The sequence below is a fragment of the Rhinopithecus roxellana genome, chromosome 18, assembly GCF_007565055.1.
Source record: "Rhinopithecus roxellana isolate Shanxi Qingling chromosome 18, ASM756505v1, whole genome shotgun sequence".
NCBI lineage: Eukaryota > Metazoa > Chordata > Mammalia > Primates > Cercopithecidae > Rhinopithecus > Rhinopithecus roxellana.
Genome location: NC_044566.1, coordinates 13098005 through 13125419, shown reverse-complemented (window position 1 = coordinate 13125419; position 27415 = coordinate 13098005). Strand labels below are relative to the sequence as shown.

The 27415-nt window shown below is 41.3% G+C and overlaps 1 protein-coding gene across 3 annotated transcripts; it reads right to left on the bottom strand.

Annotated features, from left to right (window-relative positions):
* Window positions 1–1164: 1164 nt before the first annotated feature.
* Window positions 1165–25669, bottom strand: KBTBD2 (kelch repeat and BTB domain containing 2). 3 transcript variants are annotated; one of them, XM_030922104.1, is made up of 4 exons: window positions 25335–25669; window positions 12712–13215; window positions 8005–8170; window positions 1165–3869 (listed from the first exon to the last, which is right to left on the bottom strand). In XM_030922104.1, the coding sequence occupies exons 2-4, from the start codon at window positions 12879–12881 to the stop codon at window positions 2334–2336; spliced, it is 1872 nt and encodes a 623-aa protein (XP_030777964.1). In that variant the 5' UTR covers window positions 12882–13215; window positions 25335–25669; the 3' UTR covers window positions 1165–2333. The 3 variants fall into 3 exon arrangements, with proteins under 3 accessions (XP_030777964.1, XP_030777965.1, XP_030777966.1); XM_030922105.1 differs by lacking the exon at window positions 25335–25669 and adding an exon at window positions 19048–19078; XM_030922106.1 differs by lacking the exon at window positions 12712–13215 and having other exon boundaries at window positions 1993–3869; window positions 25335–25621.
* Window positions 25670–27415: the final 1746 nt, after the last annotated feature.

Here is a 27415-nt window from a genome sequence, read left to right as displayed (position 1 = left end):
GTTGGATGGAGAGGTAAATGAAAAGGTGACTAATGGAACTACTGAGAATTTAAAAACTGGCATATTGGGTTTGACTCTCAAACTTTCCAAAGCACTTTGTATTTATCTGCTTTAATCCAACAGTTTTATCACCAACTATACAGTGTGCTGTGCTACACTGCAGGGGGATGCAGCTGTAAATAAGAAAATCAACACTGATCATTTTGTAGAAAAGCATGAAGACTAGTAATACTCATTTATTTTATCTTTTAGAGATGGAGTCTCAGTCTGTCACTCAGGCCGGAGTGCAGTGGCACAATGAAGGCTCACTCCAGCCTTGACCTTCCAGGGTTAAGTGATTCTCCCACCGCAGCCTCCCTAGTAGCTGGGACTACACGCCACCATGACAATTTTTTTTTTTTTTTTTTGGTAGAGACAAGGTCTCCCTATGTTGCCCAGGCTGGTCTCAAACTCCTGGGCTCTAATGATCCTCCCACTTGGGCCTCCCAAAGTGCTGGGATTACAGGCATAACCCACCACACATGGCCAAAACTAGTAATAGTCAATAGAATGATCAGTACAATTAATAAGATCTAGGTACAAGGTAGTTAAGAACATGAGAAAGGATACTTTTCACTTCATGGTAAGACATGGTTATTAGGAAACCTTCTTTAAAAACTGCCTTAAATAGCTCTTGAGACAGCTGCAAGTAAAGCTGGGATAAAGAAACCATTCTGAGTAGCATGAATAGCATAAAAAAGCATAGCAAAAGCCTAATCAGAAGATAAGGCTTATGGGAAAACAATGCAAGATAGGGCTGTAAAGATATTTTAAAGCCAAATTAGAGAGAGCCTTAAATGTGGTAAGGAATCCAGACTTCATTCAGTAGGCAGTGGAGAGATAGTTCAAGTCTATAAACACAATCAATTATGTGCTCTAAGAAGAAACCATTTTGTTTGAGGTGAGGTTCAGGCATCATCTCAAGCTTCTAAAGATGATGATCAGAATCAGATGATTCTAACATGCCAGCAGGGTAGAAAGACACTAGTCTAAGGAAAGCCTATGCATCTCTCTCAATCTTTATCAAACAAAATTTGGAAGAAACCACCTATAACTAGGTAAGCTGACCTAGTAAAATCAAAATTTAAAAAGCAGACCATTCCCATAACAAAAGAAATATAGATATTGAATATATACAATTTATTTAATAAATTAATGTCATTCAAAATACAGTGCCAGAACATGATGCAGTTGAACATGCTAGTAATGTTTGTCATGAAGCACCTGTGCTCATGTTAGATTGGCGGCGCCCCACTACTGCTAGTGGTTCCTGGGATTAATGCCAGAGCAGCGCTAGTTATCTGCTCTTCTGCACAGCTAGTGCAGAGAATTCCTGAACAGTTCACCTTACTAATCCTAACCCTCACACGCACACAACAGGTTAAAAAAAACACACCCTGACAGCTAACAGATCTATACACAATCACTCTACAGTAATGCTTGTTATTAAATTAAGATGTAATGACCTGGTTAACCCACTCTAAATCTTGAAGATGGAGAACTACATCAGCAGCAGGTAGTTATATGCATGAGCCAATGTTAACATAATACAGAAAGTGGAGGCTTTTACTGATTAAAGCTCCACGCAGACCCGCACAATGAGGGGCTGGCAATTCTTACTGCAAGCCCAGCAACGTAAGTCCACACCTGGTAAATGACCAGCTGACTGGAAGACCTTATTCTAGATAGACAAGTATAAGTTAGTGAAAAGAGAATACATGCACCTAATAGTATAGTTAGACTGATCCTGCAGTCATAGCTTTCCCTGTGTAATACCATAAAATTATGGAAGATCTTCCTCAACTAGAGTATAGGATTTAGACGTTTCTATACCAACATGGACATTAGTGTTAAGTGCAGCTGAATTAATTACACTGAAAACTGTATTCCAGGACTTCAGAACAGAAGCACGGGAATGAAATACACATACTAAAATAACCTCAGCACAATTTGTGATATACCACACTAGGAACAGGAAACTTTTATAAATGAACTTTTTGAACTGTACATACACAGGGCTAACAATGTTAGATAATCCAGATTCTTATACTCTCATGATTACACATAAAGTTTCTCAATTATTGAATAATCTATTTCATATTATGGAAGCATATCTTTCTGTAAGACTCACTGATATATATTATACTGATGCAAATATTAAGTAGGGCATAAAAATAAAATTTATCAAAGATAGATTTTTATGTAGTCATATTTAGTTCTTTCATAGCCTCTTCTGTTTAGCAAAGAAAATGACAAAGCACATAACTCAGGCGTGCACTCCCTGAACTTCCCAACTATACAGGTGGTAGTGCAACCATTTCTCCATCCAGTTCAAACTCTTCTGTCCCATCCGTTGAAAAAAGGTAAGTTGGTGGTTTCCATGGAGACTCTTCAAGGCAGGATGGATAGAGTTTCCCCACAGTGCATCGAAAATCTCTCCCCAAGTCCCACAGTACACGTTCAGATATATGCTGCCGCAGAGACCACCGGTCAAGTTCCAGGTCATATTGGTAGGTGACGTATTTAGCTCGCTCATTTAAGTGGGTTTCTCGCATAAACACACATAGAGAATTTGAGATCACAACAGCTCTAACACAGGGGTCAGAGTACCTCTTAGCAGGGATGTTGGCTGCCATTTTCCACTCATTTTTATTCACGTCATAAATTTCCACAGTTACTGAAGACCCATCTACAGTGCCAGAGGGGAGTCTTATGCCAGAATTGGTAGCAATATGCAACCCTCCAATATAGAAAATTTTATCACCAAAAGCTGCAGCTGAAGCAAAGGACCTACTAGTCTGTCTCATAGCCATTTCTACCCATGAGTCAGACCTTGGAAAATAACAGTACATGAGGTTCAGTGTCATCACATAAATGCAGTCATGAACCACGACTGCTGCACTCCATTGCCAAGCACAAGGTAAAGGGCTTACCATCGTCCACTCATCTTTCTCAGTGTCGTATCTTTCTACGGTCCTCCGATTAAGTTCTCCACCTACGCTATCTCCTCCAATTGCATAGATATAGCCTTCACAGCAAACCAAAGACGGCTTTATGCGGACAAAAAGCATTGGGGTCTTTGGAAACCAGGTATTTTGCTGTGCATCAAACCAATAAAAGCAATTCACAGTTCTGAAGGCAGTCTGAAGTTTGCTTGTTTTACTGTGATTTGTTTTTGTGTTTTTCAGAGGAACTTGACCCCCTGCTATGTAGATATCATTATCAGGTGTTACAACAGTCCCAACTTTATGCAAATCAGCTGGCGGGCTACAGAGCTTGTAAACTTTTTCTGCTTGGGGGCTGTAACAGACAGAAGAGTAAAGACTACAAGGATTTTCTGAAGATGCTTCAATGAAAATCATCATTTCCTCTTTAGTCATCCCAAGTCTTGGTTTGAAAAACTTGGGCATGGACTTATACAGACCTTGAACCACCACTGACTTATCATTGGGTGGCAGACCTTGAAACCAAGCTCTCTGTGTTACTTCTGAAAGTGCATCAATTCTGATTTGGCTAAGAACAGAAGACAAATACTGGGATCGTGATTCTGTGTTATACTCTAGCCACAGCATAGCAGCTTCTCGAACGGTTTCTTCCTTTTCTACATTTAAATTGTCACTACTGAGAATGTCTATCAGTAGGTCATGTGACAGCTGCATGAACGCGTCCTGATGATACACAGCAGTGAACTTGTGCTCCACCATTCTTTTAGCACTCTGTTTTAATTCCTCACAACTGAAGAGATCAGCAAAACTCAACAATCGTACACAATTTTCCGCATTTATTTTTTTAATTAAATATTCTCGACAACGTTGTAACACATCTTCTACCTAGAATGAGAAGGAAAAAAAACAGGATGATGGGGCCAGGACAGACACATTTTACTTTTATGTAAGACATAAGTATATTAATCAGATGCCCACAGTGTAATTTTTATTTTCAGATACACACATCTGGGCTAAGAGATAAGGTCTTCTGGTAGTAATAAAATCAGAAGACTATATAATTTTGCAGTAATTTTTCCTGCTCAGTGGCCTACTTAACTGTTCTATTTAGGAACCAGTAGTACAACAATAAATAGGTTCTTAAAAAACAAAACAGCCTTAAAGAATAGGCAAGGAAATTCATACATAAGTCATACTTTCCTAGACTTCATATATAATTGAGAGAACTATACGAAAAAATGTAAACAAATCATAGTATACAGAAAATTATTGTTGTTGAGTAACTCGATTCTTTCCTCAACTTGGACGAGACAGTCACATAAAACCAGCAAATCATGCACAATGAGTAAGAGTAGTTATTTGCCATTCTTATCTAGAGAGGTAAGTTATCAAAGCAACACAAAATAGACTTATGTGCAGTTATAAATTACCTATATTTAAATGATCCATCTTAAGACACTGTAAGCTTCCTAAATTTGTTTTTTCTTAAGAAGGTAGATCTCAGTTGAATCAGATGTGCTACCTACTATATTTCTGCAGCATCATAGTGATTAACTAGAAACTGTTTACACTGAGAAGTCAGGTTGCTTGGATTTAAAACTTAAAAGGTTGCCTGGATTTAAAACTTACATTGGCCAATTAAACTACTTATTAGGAAAGAAGTTTCAAATCTCTAAAGTTCAATTTTCTCTTATATAAAATGGGGAAATAACGGTTATCTACCTCAAATGAGCACTGCAAAGATCAGATGAGAATATATATAAAGTATTAGTACAGCATCTGGTACTGAAACACATGATCACTTCATGTGGTTGATAGTGAAAGTCACATTGGTAGTCACAGAATGCCCCATCTCAGGCTTGCCAGGGAAACATAGTCTAAGAGGCAGAGTCCTGTTTTGCATTTGAGCAAGCAGATGTAGTATACGGTTTTCATTAAAATGGCAGAAAAAAACTATAAGGAGCAGTGTCAATATTTACAGTAACAAAGTATGCTGGAATCAGACTTTCTTAAAATTCCTTAATGCCTTACGAATTCTGAGAAATGACTGCTTTTAAAAGAAGGACCAATAAAAAATCAGCTGGGTGTGCTGGTGCATGCCTATGATCCCAGCACTTTGGGATTATAGGAAGGAAGATTTATTGAGCCCAGCAATTCGAGATTGCAGTGAGCTATGACCATGCCACTGCACTCCAGCCTGGGCAACAGAACAAGACATGTCTCTAAAAATAAAAAGTAATGACAATTTGCAAGCTATATAAAGACAGTGCTTACAGTAAACATTTCTCCCTTTCAAGTTTGGAATTACTAGCGCAACAGCAAGCTACCCCAGCCTCAATTTCACCAGAGTTGTGGGTAGAGTAGGTAGGACACTAACAATAAGGTTAGTGTATTAAGGAGTAAAGGTTGGTCATATGTTGTAATTCACATCTGTAATCCTAGCACTTTGGGAGGCCCAGGTGAGAGAACTGCCTGAGCTCAGGAGTTTGAGACTAGCCTGAGCAACATAAGACAACTTTGTCTCTACAAAAAAATAAAATAATTAGCCAAGTGTAGTGATGCAGGTCTATAGACCCAGCTACTCAGGAGGCTGAGGCTGGGGACAACTTGAGCCCAGGAGATCGAGGCTGCAGTGAGCTGTGATCTCACCACTGTGCTGCAGCCTGGACAACAAAGCAAGACCCTGTCACACACAAAAAAAAGAAGTAAAAGTTGAGTATCCCTAATTAAAAAATTCAAAATACAAAATGTTCCAAAATCTGAAATACTCTGAGTGCTGACATGACACTCAAAGGAAATACTCACTGGAGTATTTCAGAGTCTAGATTTTTAGATTATGGATGCTGAACTAGTAAATATAATCCTAAAATCTGAAAAACTCTGAAAAAATCTGAAATCTGAAACTGGCTGAACTGGATTTCTGGTCCCAACCATTTTGGATAAAGGTTTTAATCAACCTATGGAAGACTAAAAAGGAAGGAAACTACATAAAGCGTGAACTGAGTTCTGGTTTCCAGAATTACACCCAGGTGTTGGCATTCAACCAGTGTCATGCATATTCATTCAGTGCATATTTATTAAGTACTTAACAAATATCATGAACAGTGCTCTCCAAATTTAACCTTTGGTCTAAAGGTTCTCCCTTTGAAGAAACTTTGTGAAATACAATGGTATTCCAAAACAGGAGATGAAATGAAGAAAAAACTTATATTCCTCTTAAAATTTAAAAAGGGAACGTGATGAGGAAATAAAGAGTAAAACAGTTTGTCATCCATAAATATATCAACCATCACTTGTTTTGTTTAAATACTGCTCCTTAATTGCTCAATATGGTCACATAGCCATTATAAATATTTATCATAATTTCCAAGTTTTCTGTGAAAAGTAATATAAAAAATTAGTACATCTAAGCTCTAAGCAAAAAAAAAAAAAAAAAATCGAAACACTTAAATTTAATAAACACTGTTAAACATTACTTTAATTTGGCTGGGGGTGGTGGCTCATGCCTGTAATCCCAGCACTTTGGGAGGCCAAGGCGGGTGGATCATTTGAGGACAGGAGTTCCAGACCAGCCTGGCCAACATGGCGAAACCCCGACTCTACTAAAAATACAAAAATTAGCCGGGAATGGTGTAATCCCAGCTACTTGGGAGGCTGAGGCAGGAGAATCACTTGAATCCAGGAGACAGAGGTTGTAGTGAACCAAAGATTGTGCCATTGCACTCCAGCCTGGACAAGAGTGAAACTCCGTATCAAAAACAAATTACTTTAACATGAAATCAAAATTCTCAGGTATGTTAGGCAGTAAAACACACAAAACCAGTATAAAATTTTCACCTATCTCTTTTATTAACAGATTTACATTCCCATCACAAAACTACTTAGTTTACTGGGTAATCAAATCCTATTGTTTTTCCCTTACAGATTTTATTAAAAAAAAAAAAAACTTTTACCTTCTAAAATATGTAATAAAGAAGTTATATAGATAAAAGACATTACTGGGCCAGGCATGGTGGTTCAGGTCTGTAATCCCAGGGCTTTGAGAGGTCAATGCAGGAAGATTGCTTGAGCCTGGGATTTTGAGACCAGCCTGGGCAACACAGTGAGATCCTGTCTCTACAAAAAATAAAAATATTGGCCGGGTGCAGTGGCTCGCGCCTGTAATCCCAGCACTTTGGGAGGCCAAGGCGGGTGGATTACGAAGTCAGGAGATTGAGACCATTCTGGCTAACACGGTGAAACTCCGTCTCTACTAAAAATATTAGTTAAAAAAATTAAAAATAAATAAATAAAAAATTACCCAGGCATGGTGGTGGGTGCCTGTACTCCCAGCTACTCGGGAGGCTGAGGCAGGAGAATGGTATGAACCCAGAAGCGGAGCTTGCATTTGAGCCGAGATCGCGCCACTAGACTCCAGCCTGGGTGACAGAGTGAGACTCCGTCTCAAATAAATATATAAACAAGTAAGTAAATAAAAATACTAGCTGGGCATGGTGGTGTGCACCTTTAGTCATCCCAGCTACTCAGGAGGCTGAAGCAGGAGGATCACCTGAGCCCATGAGTTCAAGGCTTCAGTGAACCATGACTGCCACTGCACTCCAACCTGGGTGACCAAACCAGACCCTGTCTCAAAAACATAAATAAATAAGGTTTAACAATGTTTCCTCACAAAATAAACCACATAATAAACCAATAAGCCACAACTCATGTATGTAACTGAGGAAAAAAATGCTTACCTGTAGGCTGAGTACAGTGGCTCACACCTGTAATCCCAGCACTTTGGAAGGCCGTGGTGGGTGGATCACCAGGTCAGGAGTTCAAGACCAGCCCGACCAACATGGTGAAACCCCGTACTAAATATACAAAAATTAGCGCCTGTAATCCCAGCTACTCAGGAGGCTGAGGCAGGAGAATCACTTGAACCTCGGAGGTGGAGGTTGCAGTGAGCCGAGATCACGCCACTGCACTCCAGCCTGGGCAACAGAGAGAGACTCCGTCTAAAAAATATCTATATGCTTACCTGTAGGAAGCAAGCTGTTTCATAAAGCTGTTCTACAGTGCTGTCATTCATTGCCAAGTTACCCGTGTATGCGTAAGTTATTATTATCTGTAAGGTGGCAGCATCCACATTCCTCAGGTGTACATGGGTTTGTTTGCTTTCACTTAGTCCACTCATAAACATGGCCCTACAGGGGAGATGGAGAAAACAAAAGTTGTAAGGGTTTTGTGTAAAACAAATGTAGAGCTGAAAAGAACAATTAGACAACAAGAGGTGTTCATTTAGGATATTTACTTATAAGTGAAACTTTTCTTTTTTTTTGAGACAGGGTCTTGCTCTGTCCCCCAGGCTGGAGTGCAGTGGTGCGATCATGGCTCACCGCAGCCTCGACCTTCTGGGCTCAAGCGATTCTCCTCAGTCTCCCAAGTAGCTGGGACTACAGGCATGCACTACCACTCCCAGCTATTTATTTTTTTATTTTTAGTAGAGACGACGCCTCCCTATGTTGCCCAGACTGGTCTCCAACTCCTGAGCTCAAGCAATCTTCCTACCTCAGCCTCCCAAAGTACTCGGATTACAGGCATGAGCCACTGTGCCTAGCCAATGAAATTTTTAGGGAGACAGATACAAATAAAATCCAGTCCCAAAGATATACCAGACTATTCCATCATGCCATTTTGAGTGAAAATCTCAAAATTCTATTTACTCCTTATATTCATACCATGAAATAATATTCAGCAATAAAAGGGAACTAAGTATTAATATATACTTTAACATAAATGAACCTGAAAACATTATGCTCAGTGAAAGAAGCCACATAGAAAAACCATACAGTGTATGAGTCCATTTATATAAAACGTCCAAAAAAGGAAAATATAGAGAGACAGAAGGTAGATTACTAGTTCCTTAGAACTGTAAGAATGGGGTTTGTGACTATAAATAGACACAAAGTGATGAAAATGCTCTAAATTTAGATTGTGGAAATGGTTGTATAACTCTGTAAATATACTAAAATTCATTTATTTATACACTTAAAATGGGTAGATTTTGTGGTATGCAAATTACATCTCAATAAAGCTGTTAAAAATTCATTTACTCAAACCATTATCTAAAAATATGCAGGACATTTTCCTAAAAATCTATTATATACAGGAAATCATGATGGAAAGGCAACTGGCATGATGGAGAATACAAAGTAGAATGCCCATATATAGGTAAGAGATGAAAACAGGAGAGAAAAGCCTCTGCATGTAGCGGTCAACAGTGAGTGTCACAACAGTCACTAACTTGGCCCCTCAAGGACAGAGATGAAGAAGCCATTCAAAATGGATAAAATGGGGTAGAACATAAGAAGCGATTATTCAAGGGGCATAGCTTGAACATAAGGGCTTATGCAGGAAACCAGAAAATGAATTGGAAAGATGGAGGGCAGTCAGATCACAGAGGGCCTTTAAATGAGACAAGAGAGTCTGAGCTTTTCCTTGTAGATAGTGGGGAAAACCAAAGGGTTTCAAGTTTGAATTTAGCACGACAAAATGTAAGTGATAAATGTAGGATGAATACTCTAAGCTGACAGGCTATTCAGAGCTAAAGGCTCGAGACAGGAAAACTGGCAATGAGGCTATGACAATAATATACCTAAGAGGTAAGAAACTGAGTTACACTAGCAGAAATGAATACAAAAACCACTATAGCCGGGCGCTTCGTGGCTCACGTTTGTAATCCCAGCATTTTGGGAGGCCAAGGTGGGCAGATCATCTGAGGCCAGGAGTTTGAGACCAGCCTGGCCAACATGGTGAAACCCCGTCTCCACTAAAAAATACAAAAATTAGCTGCGTGTGGTTGTGGGTGCCTGTAATCCCAGCTACTCAGGAGGCTGAGGCAGGAGAATCACTTGAACCCGGGAGGCAGAGGCTGCAGTGAGCCAAGATCGACCCACTGCACTCCAGCCTGGGCGACCAACGTGAAACTCTGTCTCAAAAAGAAACAAACAAACAAAACCCACTATAAAGAGCCAACAGGACCTGGTGATTTTCTTTTCCCTTTTCTTTTTTTAAGACAGAGTCTCACCCTGTCGCCCAGGCTGGAGTGCAGTGGTGGTATCTCGGTTTACTGCAACACCCAACTCCCAGGTTCAAGCGATTCTCCTACCTCAGCATCCCAAGTAGCTGGGATTACAAGCGCCCGCCACTCGCCTGGCTAATTTTTTGTATTTTTAGTAGAGACAGGGTTTCACTGTGTTAGCCAGGATGGTTTCAATCTCCTGACCTCATGATCCACCCACCTCGGCCTCCCAAAGTGCTGGGATTACAGGTGTGAGCCACCACGTCCAACCAGAAACAGCAAATACTTAATTTCATAATACTGTGACAGGCTGAAGTACAACAGAAGTGCTGAGTAATTCTCAAGCAATTCTCTCATTTTGGGTCTATAATGAACTATACATGTTACCAAAAAATATTAAAACTATTATTCAGAGGTACCTACTAATTCTTAGTGGGACAGACAGAACTGGTAACTCAAACTACAAAGGAAGAATGTATTTAGTTCAGAATGCAAAATCTCTAACATTAAAGATGTGTGGGAGCATTACATGTAAAGATCTTGAAATCTACAATTCTGGGAGCAGAATCTAGTTGAAGAACACTTGGGAAATATCCTGTGGATATGAAACTGTCCCAGGCACAAGATTTTAATGATGGGTGGCTTTAACCCCAAACACATATTGAACTATTTTATTTATTTAATAAATATCTGATTTGTTTTAGGGATAATATACAGTTATCCCTTGGTATCTGTGGGCGACTGGTTGGTTAAGAAATTTCCCAGACTTGGCCAGGTACAGTAGCTCACGCCTGTAATCCCAGCACTTTGGGAGACCGAGGCAGGTGGATCACTTGGGGTCAGGAGTTTGAGACCAGCATGGCCAACATAGTGAAACTCCGCCTCTACTAAAAACACACCAAAAAATTAGCTAAGCATGGTGGTGTGTGCCTGTAATCCCAGCTACTTGGGAGGCTGAGGCACAACAATTGCTTGAACCTGGGAGGCAGAGGTTGCAATGAGTCAAGATAGCACCACTGCACTCCAGCCTAGATGACAGACTCTGTCTTTTAAAAAAAAAAAAAAAATTGTAGGCACAGCAAAGGCAACAACTGGTATTTGAGCCTTAGCTTTTGAAATCATCATGGGATGTGTTAGGGAATGTGAAGTTTCTATATCTTCATACAAAGTAAGTCAGCCCTGAAAGTTCAAATGAAATCTGTCCTGTCTACAGCTTCCATTAAAGAACAGTAGAACAGGCAGTGCGGAGTGGCTCACGCCTGTAATCCCAGCACTTTGGGAGGCCAAGGCGGGCAGATCACGAGGTCAGGAGTTTTGAGACCAGCCTGACAAACATGGTGAAACCCCATCACTACTAAAATTACAAAAATTAGTCGGGCGTGTTGGTGCGCGCCTGTAATCCCAGCTACTCAGGAGGCTAAGGCAGGAGAATCACTTGAACCCAAAAGGCAGAGGTTGCAGTGAGCTGAGATCGCGCCACTGTACTGCACTCCAGGCTGGATGACAGAGCAAGATCGTCTCAAAAAAAAAAAAGGACAGCAGGACCAAACTCACTAATGATTGCTGCTTATGGCTGTTAATATTTGTAGTAGAAATACACCGGTCCAGGCCGGGCGCGGTGGCTCAAGCCTGTAATCCCAGCACTTGGGGAGGCCGAGACGGGCGGATCACGAGGTCAGGAGATCGAGACCATCCTGGCTAACATGGTGAAACCCCGTCTCTACTAAAAATACAAAAACTAGCCGGGCAAGGTGGCGGGCGCCTGTAGTCCCAGCTACTAGGGAGGCTGAGGCAGGAGAATGGCGTAAACCCAGGAGGCGGAGCTTGCAGTGAGCTGAGATCAGGCCACTGCACTCCAGTCCGGGCAACAGAGCAAGACTCCGCCTCAAAAAAAAAAAAAAGAAATATACCGGTCCACATTTAATTCACCTTTATTCTTTCTGTCCCTTTCAAATATTAAGTCAAAATTACCTAAAAGCAAAGAACAAATTAAGCAATTTCTATGCTTTGGCTTCTATTCTGCTCAGGAAACGTACAACAAAGATGCAGAAGATCATAAAAATGTAAAGTTAAGCTTTACGTATCTGTATTAGCAAAGAGTAACTAAATTAACTTCTACATTCAGAGGCACAGAGAATACCAACAATGTTACTAGTTATTAAATATTTAAATCTGGCAAAGAGTCTAGTTAGTATAAAGAAATACGACAAATGGTAATAGTAAAGAGTGAGAAAAAATACATTTCGTAAAGTCTTAACATATCTAAAAGCACCAATTTTTACTCTCTAAAAATTCCTATTTGAGCCTATGATAACTTGTCAGTTTAAAAACAGGGATCACTGTTTTCTAAAGGTAGCATTTTAAAACCTCAAAGTGTAAATTATCCCATTTTTCTTTCTCTTTTAATGGAAAAAGAATATTCTAAACTTTTCTGCCTTCCCAACATTAAAATTTTACCTTAGTTAATTGCAACACATTTCTTGGATTAAAACCTTTATAAAACTTCATGTGTCCCTTACACATGCAAGAATGAGATTTGCCAAGTACTACATCATCTGAACAGAAAACTTAAGCAAAACTTAAAAACAAAAATTGAGATGTGGCATCTTAAAAAATTAAATAACATTTCAAAGAATTTCCATTTAAAACATTAAAAGTACTTACCTGAAATAAGAGCTACATGTTGCAAGAACCATTTTATGACAAGGGAATTCAGTGCCCTCAACAATTAACACTATGTCAGTAAACAACTGCTGTTCATAAAACAGTTTCAACTGTTCCAACAAGGACACAGCATATTCAGTATTGATCTGCCTCTCGTCTTGAGTGGACATGACTGTATTCCATTAATATCTCCAGAAACAGATTTAAAAAGTCTGTCTTACTGATGGAAGGTCAAGTGAATACTTGAGAAATAAAGGAGAAACCACTTGCTGTTATCTGCAGCATTCAGTACCAAGACTGACACATTCACTAATGAGTAATATCTTGTTACAGACTTAGAATCACTCCTAGGTCATCCTGTATTAATTAGGTTCTTCAGAGTTTTTCAACAGTCTGCAGACATTGTGCTCAAATCTGCAATTGCGCAGCTCATGAGTGAAAGAGAAAAATACACGAGGTAGATTTTGTGGCAACATCCTATGTTCAGTGGATCCTGTGGAGTCACTAAAAAGAAAAAAAGTTAAGTTGTAGTATCTAGGCCAGTACAGTTTTAGAATATAACGTTTAAAATGGCAGCCTTAAATAGAAATCATGTTTATTTGAAGTTCAACTTTAGACATTACCATAAAAGCGAAACATGACAAAAATGAAGATCCTTAGTCTATATTTAAAATTAAAAAGCAGAAGAAAATTACCAGTTGTAATTTCAAGTTAACTTTTGCCTTCTATACAAAATATTTCGCAGAAAATAACAAATACATGACTAAGTACACATTTTTAAAGCTCTTTCAAAATAGATAAATTACCAAAGCCAGATCTCTTATTTGGTAGCAACAAATGATCATAATATGTAAGAAAAAATATTTTTTTTAAAAAACTGCTCTCTTACATAGACATTTCTCATTCTCCGAATATATTTTAAATATGTTCACAAAGTCTTCATATTTAATTTGAACTATACGGTAAATAGATTCAAACTGTTTATCTCAAATTTGCCATTCAATTCAGTAAGAGAAGTATATGTAATCTGTCTCTTTGAAGAGTGGTTCTTTCCTAGGAATCTTTACGAATAAGAACATATAATTTTACTTAAAAAAAAACATAAAATGTAATGGATATATGTTCCTACCCAGAAAACTCCATATTACACAAATATGAATGTTCTCCAAATTAATATGTAAGTTTAATTCAAATCCAATCTAAATCCTATATTCAAGGGATTTATCTCGAAGAATGCACAAAAGTTGCTAAGATATTTAAAGAAGGCCCAGTTTTTCATGATTCTTATGAAAATATTAAATGTATTATAAAACTCCCATAAACCCAAGTACACATAAGGAACTAGATATGACTGGCCGGGCACGGTGGCTCACGCCTGTAATCCCAGCACTTTGGTAGGCTGAGGTAGGAGGATCACAAGGTCAGGAGTTCGAGACCATCCTGACCAACATGGTGAAATCCCATCTCTATTAAAAATACAAAAATTAGCTGGCTGTGGTAGTGCATGCCTGTAATCTCAGCTACTCGGGAGGTTGAGGCAAGGGAATTGCTTGAACCCGGGAGGTGGAGATTGCAGTGTGCCAACATCGCACCACTGCACTCCAACCAGGGTGACAGAGCAAGACTCCGTCTCAAAAAAAAAAAAGAAAGAAAGAAAGAAATTAGATATGATAAATATGGTATTTCAAATTAGGCTTTAGTCATACTGCATACCATTCATCAAAAAAAAAAAATTCCAGCTGAATAAAAATTTATTTGGAACTCAGTATTCACAACACATGGCAAAGGAATTACAAATCAGGAAAAGAGGAAAATCCCAAATAGAATGCTACTAATATGCTAACTATAAAATCTACCACCTCTTTTTTCACCAACTCTTAAGATGACCCTTGGTTACCATAACGAGAAACGACTCCATCATTAGAATCACTAATATTTTTCCTCACAAAATACCATCCATTATGTCAAAGAGAATATCACATATACTTCCTGACAAACTATACTATTACAGTAACTGCTAACTTGATATACAGTCAAGTTTCCAACCAAGTTAACTGTGAAAGTAACTAAAACAGGTGCAAAGGCAGAGTGAGACTCTGGGTCATTTAAGGTAATAACTTTGCTCTTCCAGAACTGCATGTTACACTATAAATCTGAGTTCTACTATTATAATCTCTAAGGCAAATAATACTTAAAATCACTGGCTATTTCCACACATTAATAATGCAGCAAGGCATAGTGTTGTTGAGGGTGTGGAAAAACAAGCGTTCTTACACAGAGGAGTAAGCTGATACATAGCCACAATCCCTTATTCAAAACTCTTGACACAAGACACGTTCCAGAATTTAGACTTTTCCAGATTTTATACAGGTATTGTGACACATGTACCCTATATTATAAAACCCTCTCAAGAAGTCTCAGGTAGCAATGGATAATCAAACACATTATCTTTGCTGAGGGAACTATGAATGGTGTGAAAAATAAAGACTATATATAGCCTCATGTTACTTCAGGTCAGGTTTTACTAGCGAAGTTTTTTTTTTGTTATTTTTTTTTTTGTCAGTAAAAATTACTTTATTACAATTAAGATGAACGTTATGAGTTAGAAGTTCAGCATAAGTTATTTTTTTTTTTTTTTTTTTTGAGACAGAGTCTCGCTTTGTCGCCCAGGCTGGAGTGCAGTGGCCGAATCTCAGCTCACTGCAAGCTCTGCCTCCCGGGTTTACGCCATTCTCCCGCCTCAGCCTCCCGAGTAGCTGGGACTACAGGCGCCCGCCACCTCGCCCGTCTAGTTTTTTGTATTTTTTTTTAGTAGAGACGGGGTTTCACCGTGTTAGCCAGGATGGTCTCGATCTCCTGACCTCGTGATCTGCCCGTCTCGGCCTCCCAAAGTGCTGGGATTACAGGCTTGAGCCACCGCGCCCGCCATAAGTTATTTTTTAACAACGTGATTTTTCAGAGCTTTTTGAATTTTAGAATTGCAAATATCATAGAAAATATAGTATCTGACACTGGAAATGCTTAATACCAATCTAATATATTAATCCTACTTCTAGAAATATATTTTATGAAAGTATATGCATTAATAAAGTAAAAGTCCTAATCCCAGTAGCTGGACTCAAAATTGTCCCCATCCATGTTTAAACAAGGTTAACAGCAACTGGTGGCCAGGGCCAAGACAGATTTAAATCATGCCGCTAGAACCCAGAATTTCTTGCAGGCTACCTGTACAGGCTCACTCTGGTCATTTCATTAACCATATGATTTTCTGCAGTGATTCTGAGGACGCCTCATTTATGACTGGGTTTTGCTAGATTTGATTTATCGTATCCATGAAACCGTATTAAAACAAATGAAGTCTGCTTCTAAAAAATTACAAAGTCATTATACTCATTAACACAGCCCTATTAGATTCCCCTATTTCCCACTCTTCTTTTGTAATCCAGGATACGTTTTCTTCCTGGAGAGGTAGTCTACATAAAAGTTACCTTAAAATAGGCAGAAAAAGAAAGTCATTCAGATATGACACTTAGTAAATAAACAAGTGTAATTAAAAATAAATTTAAGGCCTGGAGTGGTGGCTCATGCCTGGAATCCCAGCACTTTGGGAGGTTGAGGTTGGTGGATCACTTGACGTTAGGAGTTCGAGAACAGCCTGGTCAACATGGTGAAACCCCATCTCTACTAAAAACACAAAAAAATTAGCTGGACCTGGTGGCACATGCTGTAATTCCAGCTACCCAGGAAGCTGAGGACAGGGAATCACTTGAACCTGGCAGACAGGGGTTGCAGTAAGCTGAGATCGCGACACTGCACTCCAGCTTGAGTGACAGAGCGAGACTCTGTCTCCAAAACAAAACAAAAACAAAAAATAATAAATAAAGTTAAGTAGCTCACCACTCTGGGAGTATAGACTTCAAAAGGTATTAACTAAAAATGTGAAAGCTTGGCCAGGTGTTGTGACTCACGCCTGTAATCCCAGCACTTTGGGAGGCCGAGGAAGGCAGATCACTTGAGGCCTGAGGTCTGGAGTTCAAGACCAGCCTGACCAACATAGCAAAATCCTGTCTCTACTAAAAATACAAAAATTAGCCAGTGGCACATGCCCGTAATACTAGCTACTCTGGAGGCTGAGGCTGCTTCAAGCTGAGAATCACCTGAACCCGGGAGGAGGAGGTTGCAGTGAGCTGAGATCACACCACTGCATTCCAGCCTGGGCAACATAGCAAGACTCTGTCTCACAAAAATAAAAATAAAAATGTGAAAATGTGCAAAGTTTAGGATGATCAACCAACAATCTTCAAATGCCCACAACACAAACATTTTCTGTAAAAGACTCCTTCCCTCCTAAAAACAAACCTTGAAACCAATACCCTAAATCCTCTGAAGCATTTCAGCATGTACCATATTACCAACTGATGGGACATATTTCACATTTTCTCTTTTCAATAATTACATTTTGTGTATCATTCTATATCTAAAATCAGCATCAAAACGTCACAAACCCTGTTACCTGTGGAAGCTAGCTTCCCCAGATTAATTCTCAGGCATCAAGGAAACTGCTGACTTAATTTTCTTTGCTGAATGAATGGCTACTTAAATTTAATTCCACAAATGTTTATTGAATACTAAGTGCCAATCATCACACTTTACATACTCGGATTGAGAGAAGCCAAACACTAAAGCTCCAAAACACCAAGGGCTTTTTTTTTTTTTTTTTTTTTTTTGAGACGGAGTTTCGCTCTGCCACCCAGGCTGGAGTGCAGTGGCCGGATCTCAGCTCACTGCAAGCTCCGCCTCCCGGGTTCACGCCATTCTCCTGCCTCAGCCTCCCGAGTAGCTGGGACTACAGGCGCCCGCCACGTCGCCCGGCTAGTTTTTTGTATTTTTAGTAGAGACAGGGTTTCACCATGTTAGCCAGGATGGTCTCGATCTCCTGACCTCGTGATCCGCCCGTCTCGGTCTCCCAAAGTGCTGGGATTACAGGCTTGAGCCACCGCGCCCGGCCTAACACCAAGAGCTTTTACTCTTACTACGGATCACAGCCAAAACTACAGCTGTCATTCAAAAACATGGTGTTTTAAAAACCAGCTATTCTAGACAAACTCAAAAGCCAAGAAGCAAGCAAATGAGTGAGGCGAGCTGGGTGTAAGAAACGTTTTTCTTGAAATGTAGCTATCTTGATATTTTACTTCCAAACTTTTAATAGAGACATGAGTACAAGAAATTTTACTCTTCACCATAAGAAAAACTGTAGTACAGGTAAAATGAGCAAAGGTATCTGGTGCTCAGCCCTACTACAGTGGATCACACAGGAGAAAGGAAACACTTATTGAAGACCTATTTAAACCTTCTGGATTTTATTAATATATGCAATGATTACCTGATTTTTACAAAATAAACTTTTGGCCAGGTGTGGTGGCTCATGCGTGTACTCCCAGCATTTTGGGAGGCCAAGGTGAGAGGGTACCTTGAGGCCAGGAGTTCAAGGCTGCAGTGAGCTATGTTCATGCCACTGCACTCCAGCCTGGGCGATAGCTAGATTCTGCCTCTAAAATTAAAAAAAAAAAAAAAAAAAAAAAGAAAAGGTTGGGCACAGTGGCTCCTGCCTGTAATCCCAGCACTTTGGGAGGCTGAGGTGGGCGGATCACCTGAGGTCAGGCGTTTGAGACCATCCTGGCCAACATAGTGAAACACCATCTCTACTAAAAATATAAAAATTAGCCTGGTGTGATGGTGGGTGCCTGTAATCCCTGCTACTCAGGAGGCTGAGGCAGGAGAATCGGGAAGGGGAGGTTGCAGTGAGCCGAGATCGCACCACTGCACTCCAGCCCGGGCAACAAGAGTGAGACTCTGTCTCAAAAAAATAAAAAATATATAGTAATAGTAATAAAACTTCAAAAGGTACACTACTCTCTCTTCTCATAACAAAGACAAAATATTTTAGGCTTTGGGAGCCATAAGGTCTCTATCCCAAAGATTTAACTCTTGCTGCAGCCTGAAAGCAGCCAAAGACAATATGGAAACAAATGTTATTTCAATAAAACTTTATTTACAAGAACAGGTTACAGGCCACATTTACCAACCTCTATTTTAAAAAATTTCTATTTCTATATATATACACACACACACACACACACTTTGATTTTTTTTTAAGAGACAGGATCGCACTATGTTGCCCAGGCTGGTTTTGAACTCCCACGTTCAAGCGATCCACCTGCCTCAGCCTCCCAAAGTGCCAGGATTACAGGCGTGAACCGCAGCACCTGGCCTTACACTGCTTCTTGACGAAATATTTAATTGATGAAATATTTAATCAGTGACTAAAACACGTACCTCAAGTTATTTCTGCAAGAAGCATGTTTCTCTTCAGATCACAAAAAAAGGAAAAGCACAAACTTTAAATTCTTGAATACTGAATTACATATAATTAATATAATCTGCATATATTCCATTTTTCTTCTCAACCAAAATATTCTAACATCTTTTACCTAGTCACACAACTGCTTTCCCCAATTTCTGTTAGTTCCACGGACTTCTGAAACATGTTCTTATCTAGTGTGAGTACCCTTTAATTAAGGTTAAAAAAAAAAAGACATCTCTCCCCAAGATAATCTGTCAAATAAAAATCCATAATGAGAAACAGCTATTCAAAAACACTTAAATTACTGTGGGAAATCCCTGTTACATGCCACAATTCCTGGTATCAGGTGCTTTCAGATTAATAAGGAAGTCCTATATTCTAACACCAATCATTAGAATATATTCCATAGTAAAAAATGCTAACCAGCATAGGAATTAAATCAGTCATGCATAAAATTCAGAATCTATTTAATAAAGTGCAATATACTTTGACATAAAAAGTGCACATATTCTCACTCAAGTCCTGGGCTCAATTCAGTGTTTTTGACTGATTTGCTTGATCGCAGAGAATGGCAAAGATAAGGTGAAAATGTTATACACAGGATGAAATCCTCTCCTCCACTGTCTACTTTTTTTTTTTTTTTTTTGAGACGGAGTCTTGCTCTGTCGTCCAGGCTGAGTGCAATGGCGTGATCTAGGCTCACTGCCACCTCCACCTCACAGGTTCAAGCAATTCTCCTGCCTCAGCCTCCTAAATAGCTGGGATTACAGGCATGTACCACCATGACCGGCTAATTTTTCATATTTTTAGTAGAGATGGGGTTTCATCATGTTGGCCAAGCTGGTCTCAAACTCTTCACCTCAGGTGGTCTGCCTGCCTCAGCCTCCCAAAGTGCTGGGATTATAGGCAGGAGCCACATATCCGGCCTCTACTCACTGACTTCTACGAATTATTAGGGGACAAGGTCCTATTTATTTTTAAATCTGAGGACTTCCTACAGAACTCAAAAATTTATAAACTGATTGAAAACAAATGCTTCTAATACATTTTCTCTAAGACGTCCAAGTCTCCAAGGTTCTACTGAGTGAATTCCACCACATAAAAGTTATGAAACATTCTGTTACTAAATGATTGTCAGGATTAGATCAGTCAGCAATCGATAGTAACATATAAAATTCTACTTAAAAATCTGAAACTCTTCCCACAGTAAATTATTTCTAAAGATGACAAAGTATTGGGAGGATATTGAAAATACTATGGCATTTTATATCAGAGACCTGAGTGTCCTTCGATTTTCATACCCCAAGGGGATCTAAGAACTAATATTCCACTGAAACGAAGAGACAACTGTGTTTCTATTCAACAAATTTAAGTTGGTTGTCTGAATTCCTCACTTAACTTTCCTATAAAATAACCGTATTAAAAAGGGGTTTAACTCCTCACTGTAAGCAGCAAAATATGACCGAAAGTATATCAGCAAAGAAAATGTACACAAAGCAAATACTACTTTAATACTCATAAAGAGATCATAGTGACAGTCAATTTGTTTTACAGATTCTGATTATTAATATTAAAGGATAAGGAACCAAGATTAAAGGTATGAAATGTTGAAATTTAAAAAAATCCCGAATACTTTAAAGATATCAGAGGTTGATGGCAGTGTTTTGGTTTTTTGAGGGGAGGTAATGGGGGGGGAATAGATGTCTAATTTCACTTTGAAACCAAGTTTTCATTCCTAGAGGTGTGTACTTTGTAGCATCCTCCCACTGAGTAGCCTGGAAACACAAATAGAAGCAACGCAAACTTTTCCAATGTTAACCAGGCAGAATATAGAGATCGAGGAACAAATACAGGATTAAAGAACTACTGAACGTGATAAAGAGATCAATCAGCAATTAACTGAGCTGTGGATGAAAAGGAAGGATAAAAAGATGGGAAAGACGCTGCTAGCAAGGCCTGCCTGCTACAGTAAGTACAGTAGTAGGTACAAACTTTCCACTGGACAGGAGTTTTAGTGATCTATTACATAGCATGGTGATGATCGCAGTTAACAATAATATATCGCATATTTCAAAACTGCTAAAGATTCTAAATGTTCTCACCACAAAAAAGTAGATGAGGTGATAGATGTTAACAGCCTGATTTAATCATTCCCCAAGGTGCACATAGATTGAAACACCACATTGTAGCCCACAAATACATACAATTATTATTTGCCAACTAAAAATAAAATAAATTATATAGTAGGCATGAAGGATAGGTCTCCCTCCACGAAGGGCAGTGCAGCTATAAATCATTCACCTGTAGGAAGCACATTCAAACTGTAAATTACTAACTTAGGGATTGCTGCATCTCCCAATGCTACAAATGTTAATAGAGAAGATTAAAAATTTTTATTGGAAAATATCCAAGGCATTCTCCATGGAGATCAACTGTTGAAAAAAAAAATTGAGTACGAACCCAAACTACTTGGGTTAAAGCTCCAGTTCTGCAACTTAATAGTTCTGCGGCCCTTTGTAAGTTATTTATTCTCTATGCCTCAGTTTGCTCATCTATAAAATGGGGTTAAAAGTAGAACTCTAAATGAATTGTTCTAGGGTTACATTTCATACTTGGTTCAGTACCTGACACACAGCACTACTACATATTCGAAATTATTTGTATTAACCCACTACTATAGCACTACTACATAAATATTCGAAATTATTTGTATTAACCCACTACTATAGCACTACTACATAAATATTCAAAATTATTTGTAGCACTTTCCCAACTCCTGGATTCCCCACCTACACCAGGTCTAAAGATTCCAATTTCAAGGTCTCAGCACTCTCTTTTCATTCTGTCTAAATGGTATTTTACCTAAGAGAAATCCAATGTTTTTAGAGAATATTGGGGCTTTTTTGCAAACATTTGACATCTGAAATCTGAATTCAGTGTTCTAAAATATTGATACTTTTTTCTTTTTTCCTTTTCTCACACATTATAATTTATTTTGATGGTACAATAATGAAACAAACTAGTGCTTAAAAAAGACTAATCTTGAGAAGGCTGATGTCAGTGTAAAAAACTAAATCAGAGTCCACGAAGGCACCAGTCATAAAACAAGCCTTTCTTTATTTCAATGAGATAGTTTTCTCCTTAGGAAGGACAAGAGATCAGTGCTAGAAACAGTATGCTTTCAAGTTATCAAAACAACCATGACAGTTGAGAAATGTCTGGAAAAGACCATTTGGTCTTTAGATTGTCAACTGCTACACAAACAGAATTTTCTTGGAGTTGTGACAGCCATCAATTAAAAAACAAACCAAAAAAACTCAAAAACGTGGCCTTTTGAAGAATCTATCAAGTTTTAAAAATTTCAGCATACTCGCAGTGAGCCGAGATCGCGCCACTGCACTCCAGCCTGGTGGACAGAGCGAGACTCCGTCTCAAAAAAAAAAAATCTCAGCATAGCCTCACCTACTCTAGTCACATTCAGAGCTTAGGTCTCTTCCTCTGTGTTCTCTCTTTCCAATCACACTGAGAGATGACATGGCTCCATCAGGTTAATTATGCTCAGCACTCTAAGTAAATTCGGGTCACAAGTATAAGCTATACTATATTATGATTAATAAGTTATCTCACTTTTAAAAAATTAAACAAGAACATAAAGGCAATGCCACCTGTGATACAATAATTACGAGTATAGTATGTCCTTTTATTTTGGATATCACTTTTCCTTTTTCCTCTCAGCTCTGCACAATGACTTAAAGCTGGGGAAAGGTGGCCAGCGTGATGGCTCACGCCTGTACTCCCAGCACTTTGGGAGGCCCAGGCGGGAGGATCACGAAGTCAGGAGATCGAGACCATCCTGGCTAACTCCGTGAAACCCCGACTCTACCAAAAATACAAAAATTAGCCGGGTGTGGACTACTCAGGAGGCTGAGGCAGGAGAACGGCGTGAACCCGGGAGGCGGAGCTTGCAGTGAGCCAAGGTCGCGCCACCGCACTCCAGCCAGGGCAGCCTGGGCGACAGAGCGACACTCTGTCTCTTTGAAAAAAAAAAAAAAATTACTTTAGATCGGCCGCACGCGGTGGCTCACGCCTGTAATCCCAGCACTTTGGGAGGCAGAGGTGGGCGGATCACGAGGTGAGGAGTTCGAGACCAGCCTGACCAACATAGTGAAACTTCGTCTCTACTAAACATACAAAAATTAGCCGGGCCTGGTGGCACACACCTGCAATCCCAGCTACTCAGGAGGCTGAGGCAGGAGAATCGCTTGAACCCCGGAGGCGGAGGTTGCAGTGAGTCGAGATCGTGACACTGCACTCCAGCCTGGTCAACAGAGCGAGATTCCATCTCAAAAAAAAAAAAAAAAAAATTACTTGAGATCAACCTGTCATTTCTAATACTGAGTTATTTAAGTATCACTTGGTCTATTCAAACTCTACAAAACTGAAAACATGAAGCTAAAAAACGACTTCAAAATTTTCACTCATATTTTACGACACCAGGACCAATCCTTTTTCCTGGCCTTCGGAAAGTGGGCCGAGAGAAGAGGGGAAGGGGGCCTCTTTTTTAAATGTGTAACATCTTTGGAAAAACCCATGTATCATTTGGCTTTTAAGACTGCATTCAAGTTTCCAGGAATTTACCTTGCACATCCAATGTTCAATGTTTAGGAATGAAAAGCTCAACATTTCTACCAACCAGAAGAAAATCTATGGAGGAGCATGGATATATGTACTGATATCTCTATTCCCTCCCATCTCCTTACATGCCCTGTGAATAACGTAAGTTAACAGATTTTATAATGCTGCTTACGGGAGCAAAAAAGGGAGTAGAGTTATAGCACTCATGAAGTCTTCCTACACAAAACTGTGTGCAAAGAAAACAGCACTACGTGAAAACGTGTGGACTACAGAGCACGCTCAACAGAAAGGCCACAGCACTCCAGAGTTACCGACAGAACACAACCTCTTGAGGATTCCAGGCCCCAACCTAAAAGGGCTTCAATAAGCACTAAGCCAACAGGAGATCAAAGTGACGAAGTAAGCTTAACATTAGTTATTCAGCCAGATGGAAAGAACAGCAAAATTCCACATCATTGAGATTGGAAAACAACCGACTGGCTTTTCAATTTACTTTAGGTCAGAAAAAACAGTCGGGAAAAAAAGTCCTTATCAAAGGTTAACCAAACTAAGTCATTCACAATTACAAGTAATCTAAGATCCATACTACTCAAATTCGGCAAAAATGTACAACTCAGAGGGAAGGGGGAGAATCCCTGTTAATTAGTTGCCTCGATAAAAAGAAAATATCCTTTTGGTCAGTGCACAGCGTTGATAGGGTTTCGTTTCTGAATGCCTGAATGCTCAGTGAGCCCGACGTACAGATTCATGTATAAACAACACGTGACCAGTTCTGTCCCCTACGTCTTCAGGAGGCTAATTGACACAGAAGATAGTTCACACAAACATCCCCTCTTAAAGAGTTCATTTGTATTTTGAATTATTTTCCTATTTTCACTGGTAGGGGTCACCGTGGTAGCCCGTGGAATGGACACTCCTCTACCTTTTGAGGCAGGTGAAGAAAGAGTTCTTAGATAGCTAAGCCCAGGGGGAAAAAAAAGTTAACTCAAAATAACTACTCCACATCAAACTAAGAGATTTTTCTATTCCCCGGTTTTTCAATTCGTAGGGAGAGGGAGGTGGTCGAATTCAAGGAAGTTAAAGATTTCACAAAGTAAACACGTACACAATTTTCCGTTTCAAAGGGCAGTTTCTGCCTTCTTTTTTAAGTCGATATAGCCCGCAATAAGAACTCTGTTCGGCTAGACCTCTCTTGGTACTCAGATGTACAGGGGGGAAACATAGAAAGGGGTGTCTTCCTTCGGCCCACCATGTCGCGAACACGTCGCGAGTCTTTAAGGGAAACAGCTCTACTTCGGTAAGGGCGGGCGCAGGGTGCCGCCCGGGAGCCCCGCGGCCGCCCAGGCGCCCGGTGCCTGGGCCGGAAACGCCCAGTGAGCGGCAGACCGGCCCGGAGCCCCGCCGCCCTGGGGCCGCCGCGGGGTGCGGAGGGCTGCGCCGGCCGGCCGCGCCCCTCCCCCGCCCGCGACGGAAGCGTCTCGGGTTTGAAAGATGCCGCGGCCGCCGCCCCCTACCAGCCCAGCCACAAAGGGCCGAACCCCCACCCGCCACAGCCCTCCTCCCCGGCCCCTCCACAGGTCGCCGCGGACTCCCCGCCCGCCCGATGCTGGCATCGCCTGCTCACCCGCGTCCCTCGGTCTTGAGGGGTGAGACCCGGTCCAGCCGGCGGCCCCGTCCACACTGGGCCCCTATGGCGCAGCGGCGGGGGCGTGGCCCTCCCGCCGCGGCCTCGACCGGGGTCTCGCCTCCGCCTCCGGCCGAGGAAGGCTGGCGCCTCCGGCCGAGGAAGGCTGGCGCCGCCGCCTCTTCCTTCCGGTTTCCCCTCGCACCCTCCCTCGCTCGGTCCGTACAGCGCGGAAAGCAGCGTCCTCTGCGGGCGCCGCCGCACGCTCCTCAGGGCCCGACCACCGCCAGACTCCTCCCCCGGGAGCCGCGGCGCCCGCCCGCGCCGCCTCGTCAGCCCGGGGCCGCGAGACGCCGGGCCCGCCGCTCCCGCCCCGCCCCCGCCGCGCGCTCTCGCCCTCGCCCGCGGCCCGGGAACGCGCGGGCAGCGGACGGTTGGCCCGCCTACGGCGCCCGCCTTCGCCACGCCGCCCTCCCGCCTCGCGCGCGCGCCCGTCGGCACCAGCGGCAGTTTTGCAGTTTCCCGGGTCCTCGCGACTGTCCCCCGCCCCTCCCTTACTCTAGTTGCCCCCGCCCTTTTTCTCTGCCGGATACCACCGGAAAGCCAAAAACAACTGGGGCCGCGCAGGCGCAAAAAAGGAAACGGAAAGAGCAGGAAGGGCGGAGGCGGTGCGAGGTGACGGGAAGCGTAATTGAAGGGGGTTCCCGGGAAAGGTCACGGGAGAACCCTCGAGGGGCGCGTGCGCGGCAGAAGGGCGCTCCGAGGGGCCGCGGCAGCCGAGGCCTCGGGCTTAGACTGGGGATGGAGAGGGCCTATAAGTTCATTGATGGGAAATATAAACAGCAAAACACCAATTGTTATGCCGAAGATGTTTTACCCCTTGGAATTTCCCCTGAAATCTACAGATTTTTGCAGGCTGGCTCGGAGAGTGGGAATGAGTAGGACTAAACAATACCAGACCGGGGGCAGGAGAAAGTTGAGGCGTTGGGCCGGTAGCTTTGTTCCCGCAGCACCTCTTCTCCAAACCATGCCCTCCTCTCTCTCCGGCGCCGCTTCCGAGGCTAAGGAAGAACTCAGAGCAGCACCCGAAAGGGCCCGCAGTTGGGGGAGGTTAGGGTAAAAAGGAGAGAGAGGCATCTGGGTGCGTACGGCAGCTCCGGCGTGTGAAGCCTTCCGTTTTGTGCTGCAATGCGGCGGCTGCACCGCACCCCCCCAACCCCGCAACCCCCCGAGTTCCAAAAGAGTGCCTTCAGCGTTGTTTCACAAAGCGAAGCGTTTGTAGCAGCAGCTAATGCCTGTGGCCCGTGCTGGTTTAGTTAACTTGGCACAGCTTGCTGGCAGGCAGGCTGTAAATTTGCTCTCTCATTTGCTAGGAGCTATTCGTGGATCAAAAAATTGTCAGAAATGCCCACACAGACTCCACCTACCGTCCTTACTTACAGTCTTGGCACAAGCCCAATCTAGAAAATATAGATGACTAATTATAATCTGAAAGGCCATACAGTACATTACTGAAGGGAGCCTCTTCCTGTAAACTAAGCTAGATCAACTGAATGCACACCAAGATGCGTGTTATCAGGAACTACTGATAAAGGATTGTTTTACAGTAGAATCTGGAAACTACATTCAACAAACCTTTGAGCTTCCAGCATGCTACCACTGTACTTAGTCTAATTAAATAGTTAAGTGGTATGATATCAAAGAAGCCATACAAAAGATTAAAGTCTTTTAACACACACTGGAGCACCTACTTTGTGCCAGATTGGGTATGAGAGATGCGGCCTAAACATGCAGACGACAATAACAAATGATACCTGTGGCAAGGAGTTTGTATTCATCCTGTGGGCAACAAAAAGCCACTTAAGATTTTTAATCAGTAGAATATCTTGATAAGATTTTAGAGAAAAAATTCTGAAGCATGGTAGATAGTAGACTGGAAGCAGGGATACTAGTTAGGAGGCTGTTGATGCAGTCCAGACATGAGTTGGAGAGAAAGTCCAAACTAACAGTGTCAGTGAGAATGGCGAAGCAGAGATAGATTTGAAAACTAGCCAGCTATGATAAATAAGACTTGATTACCT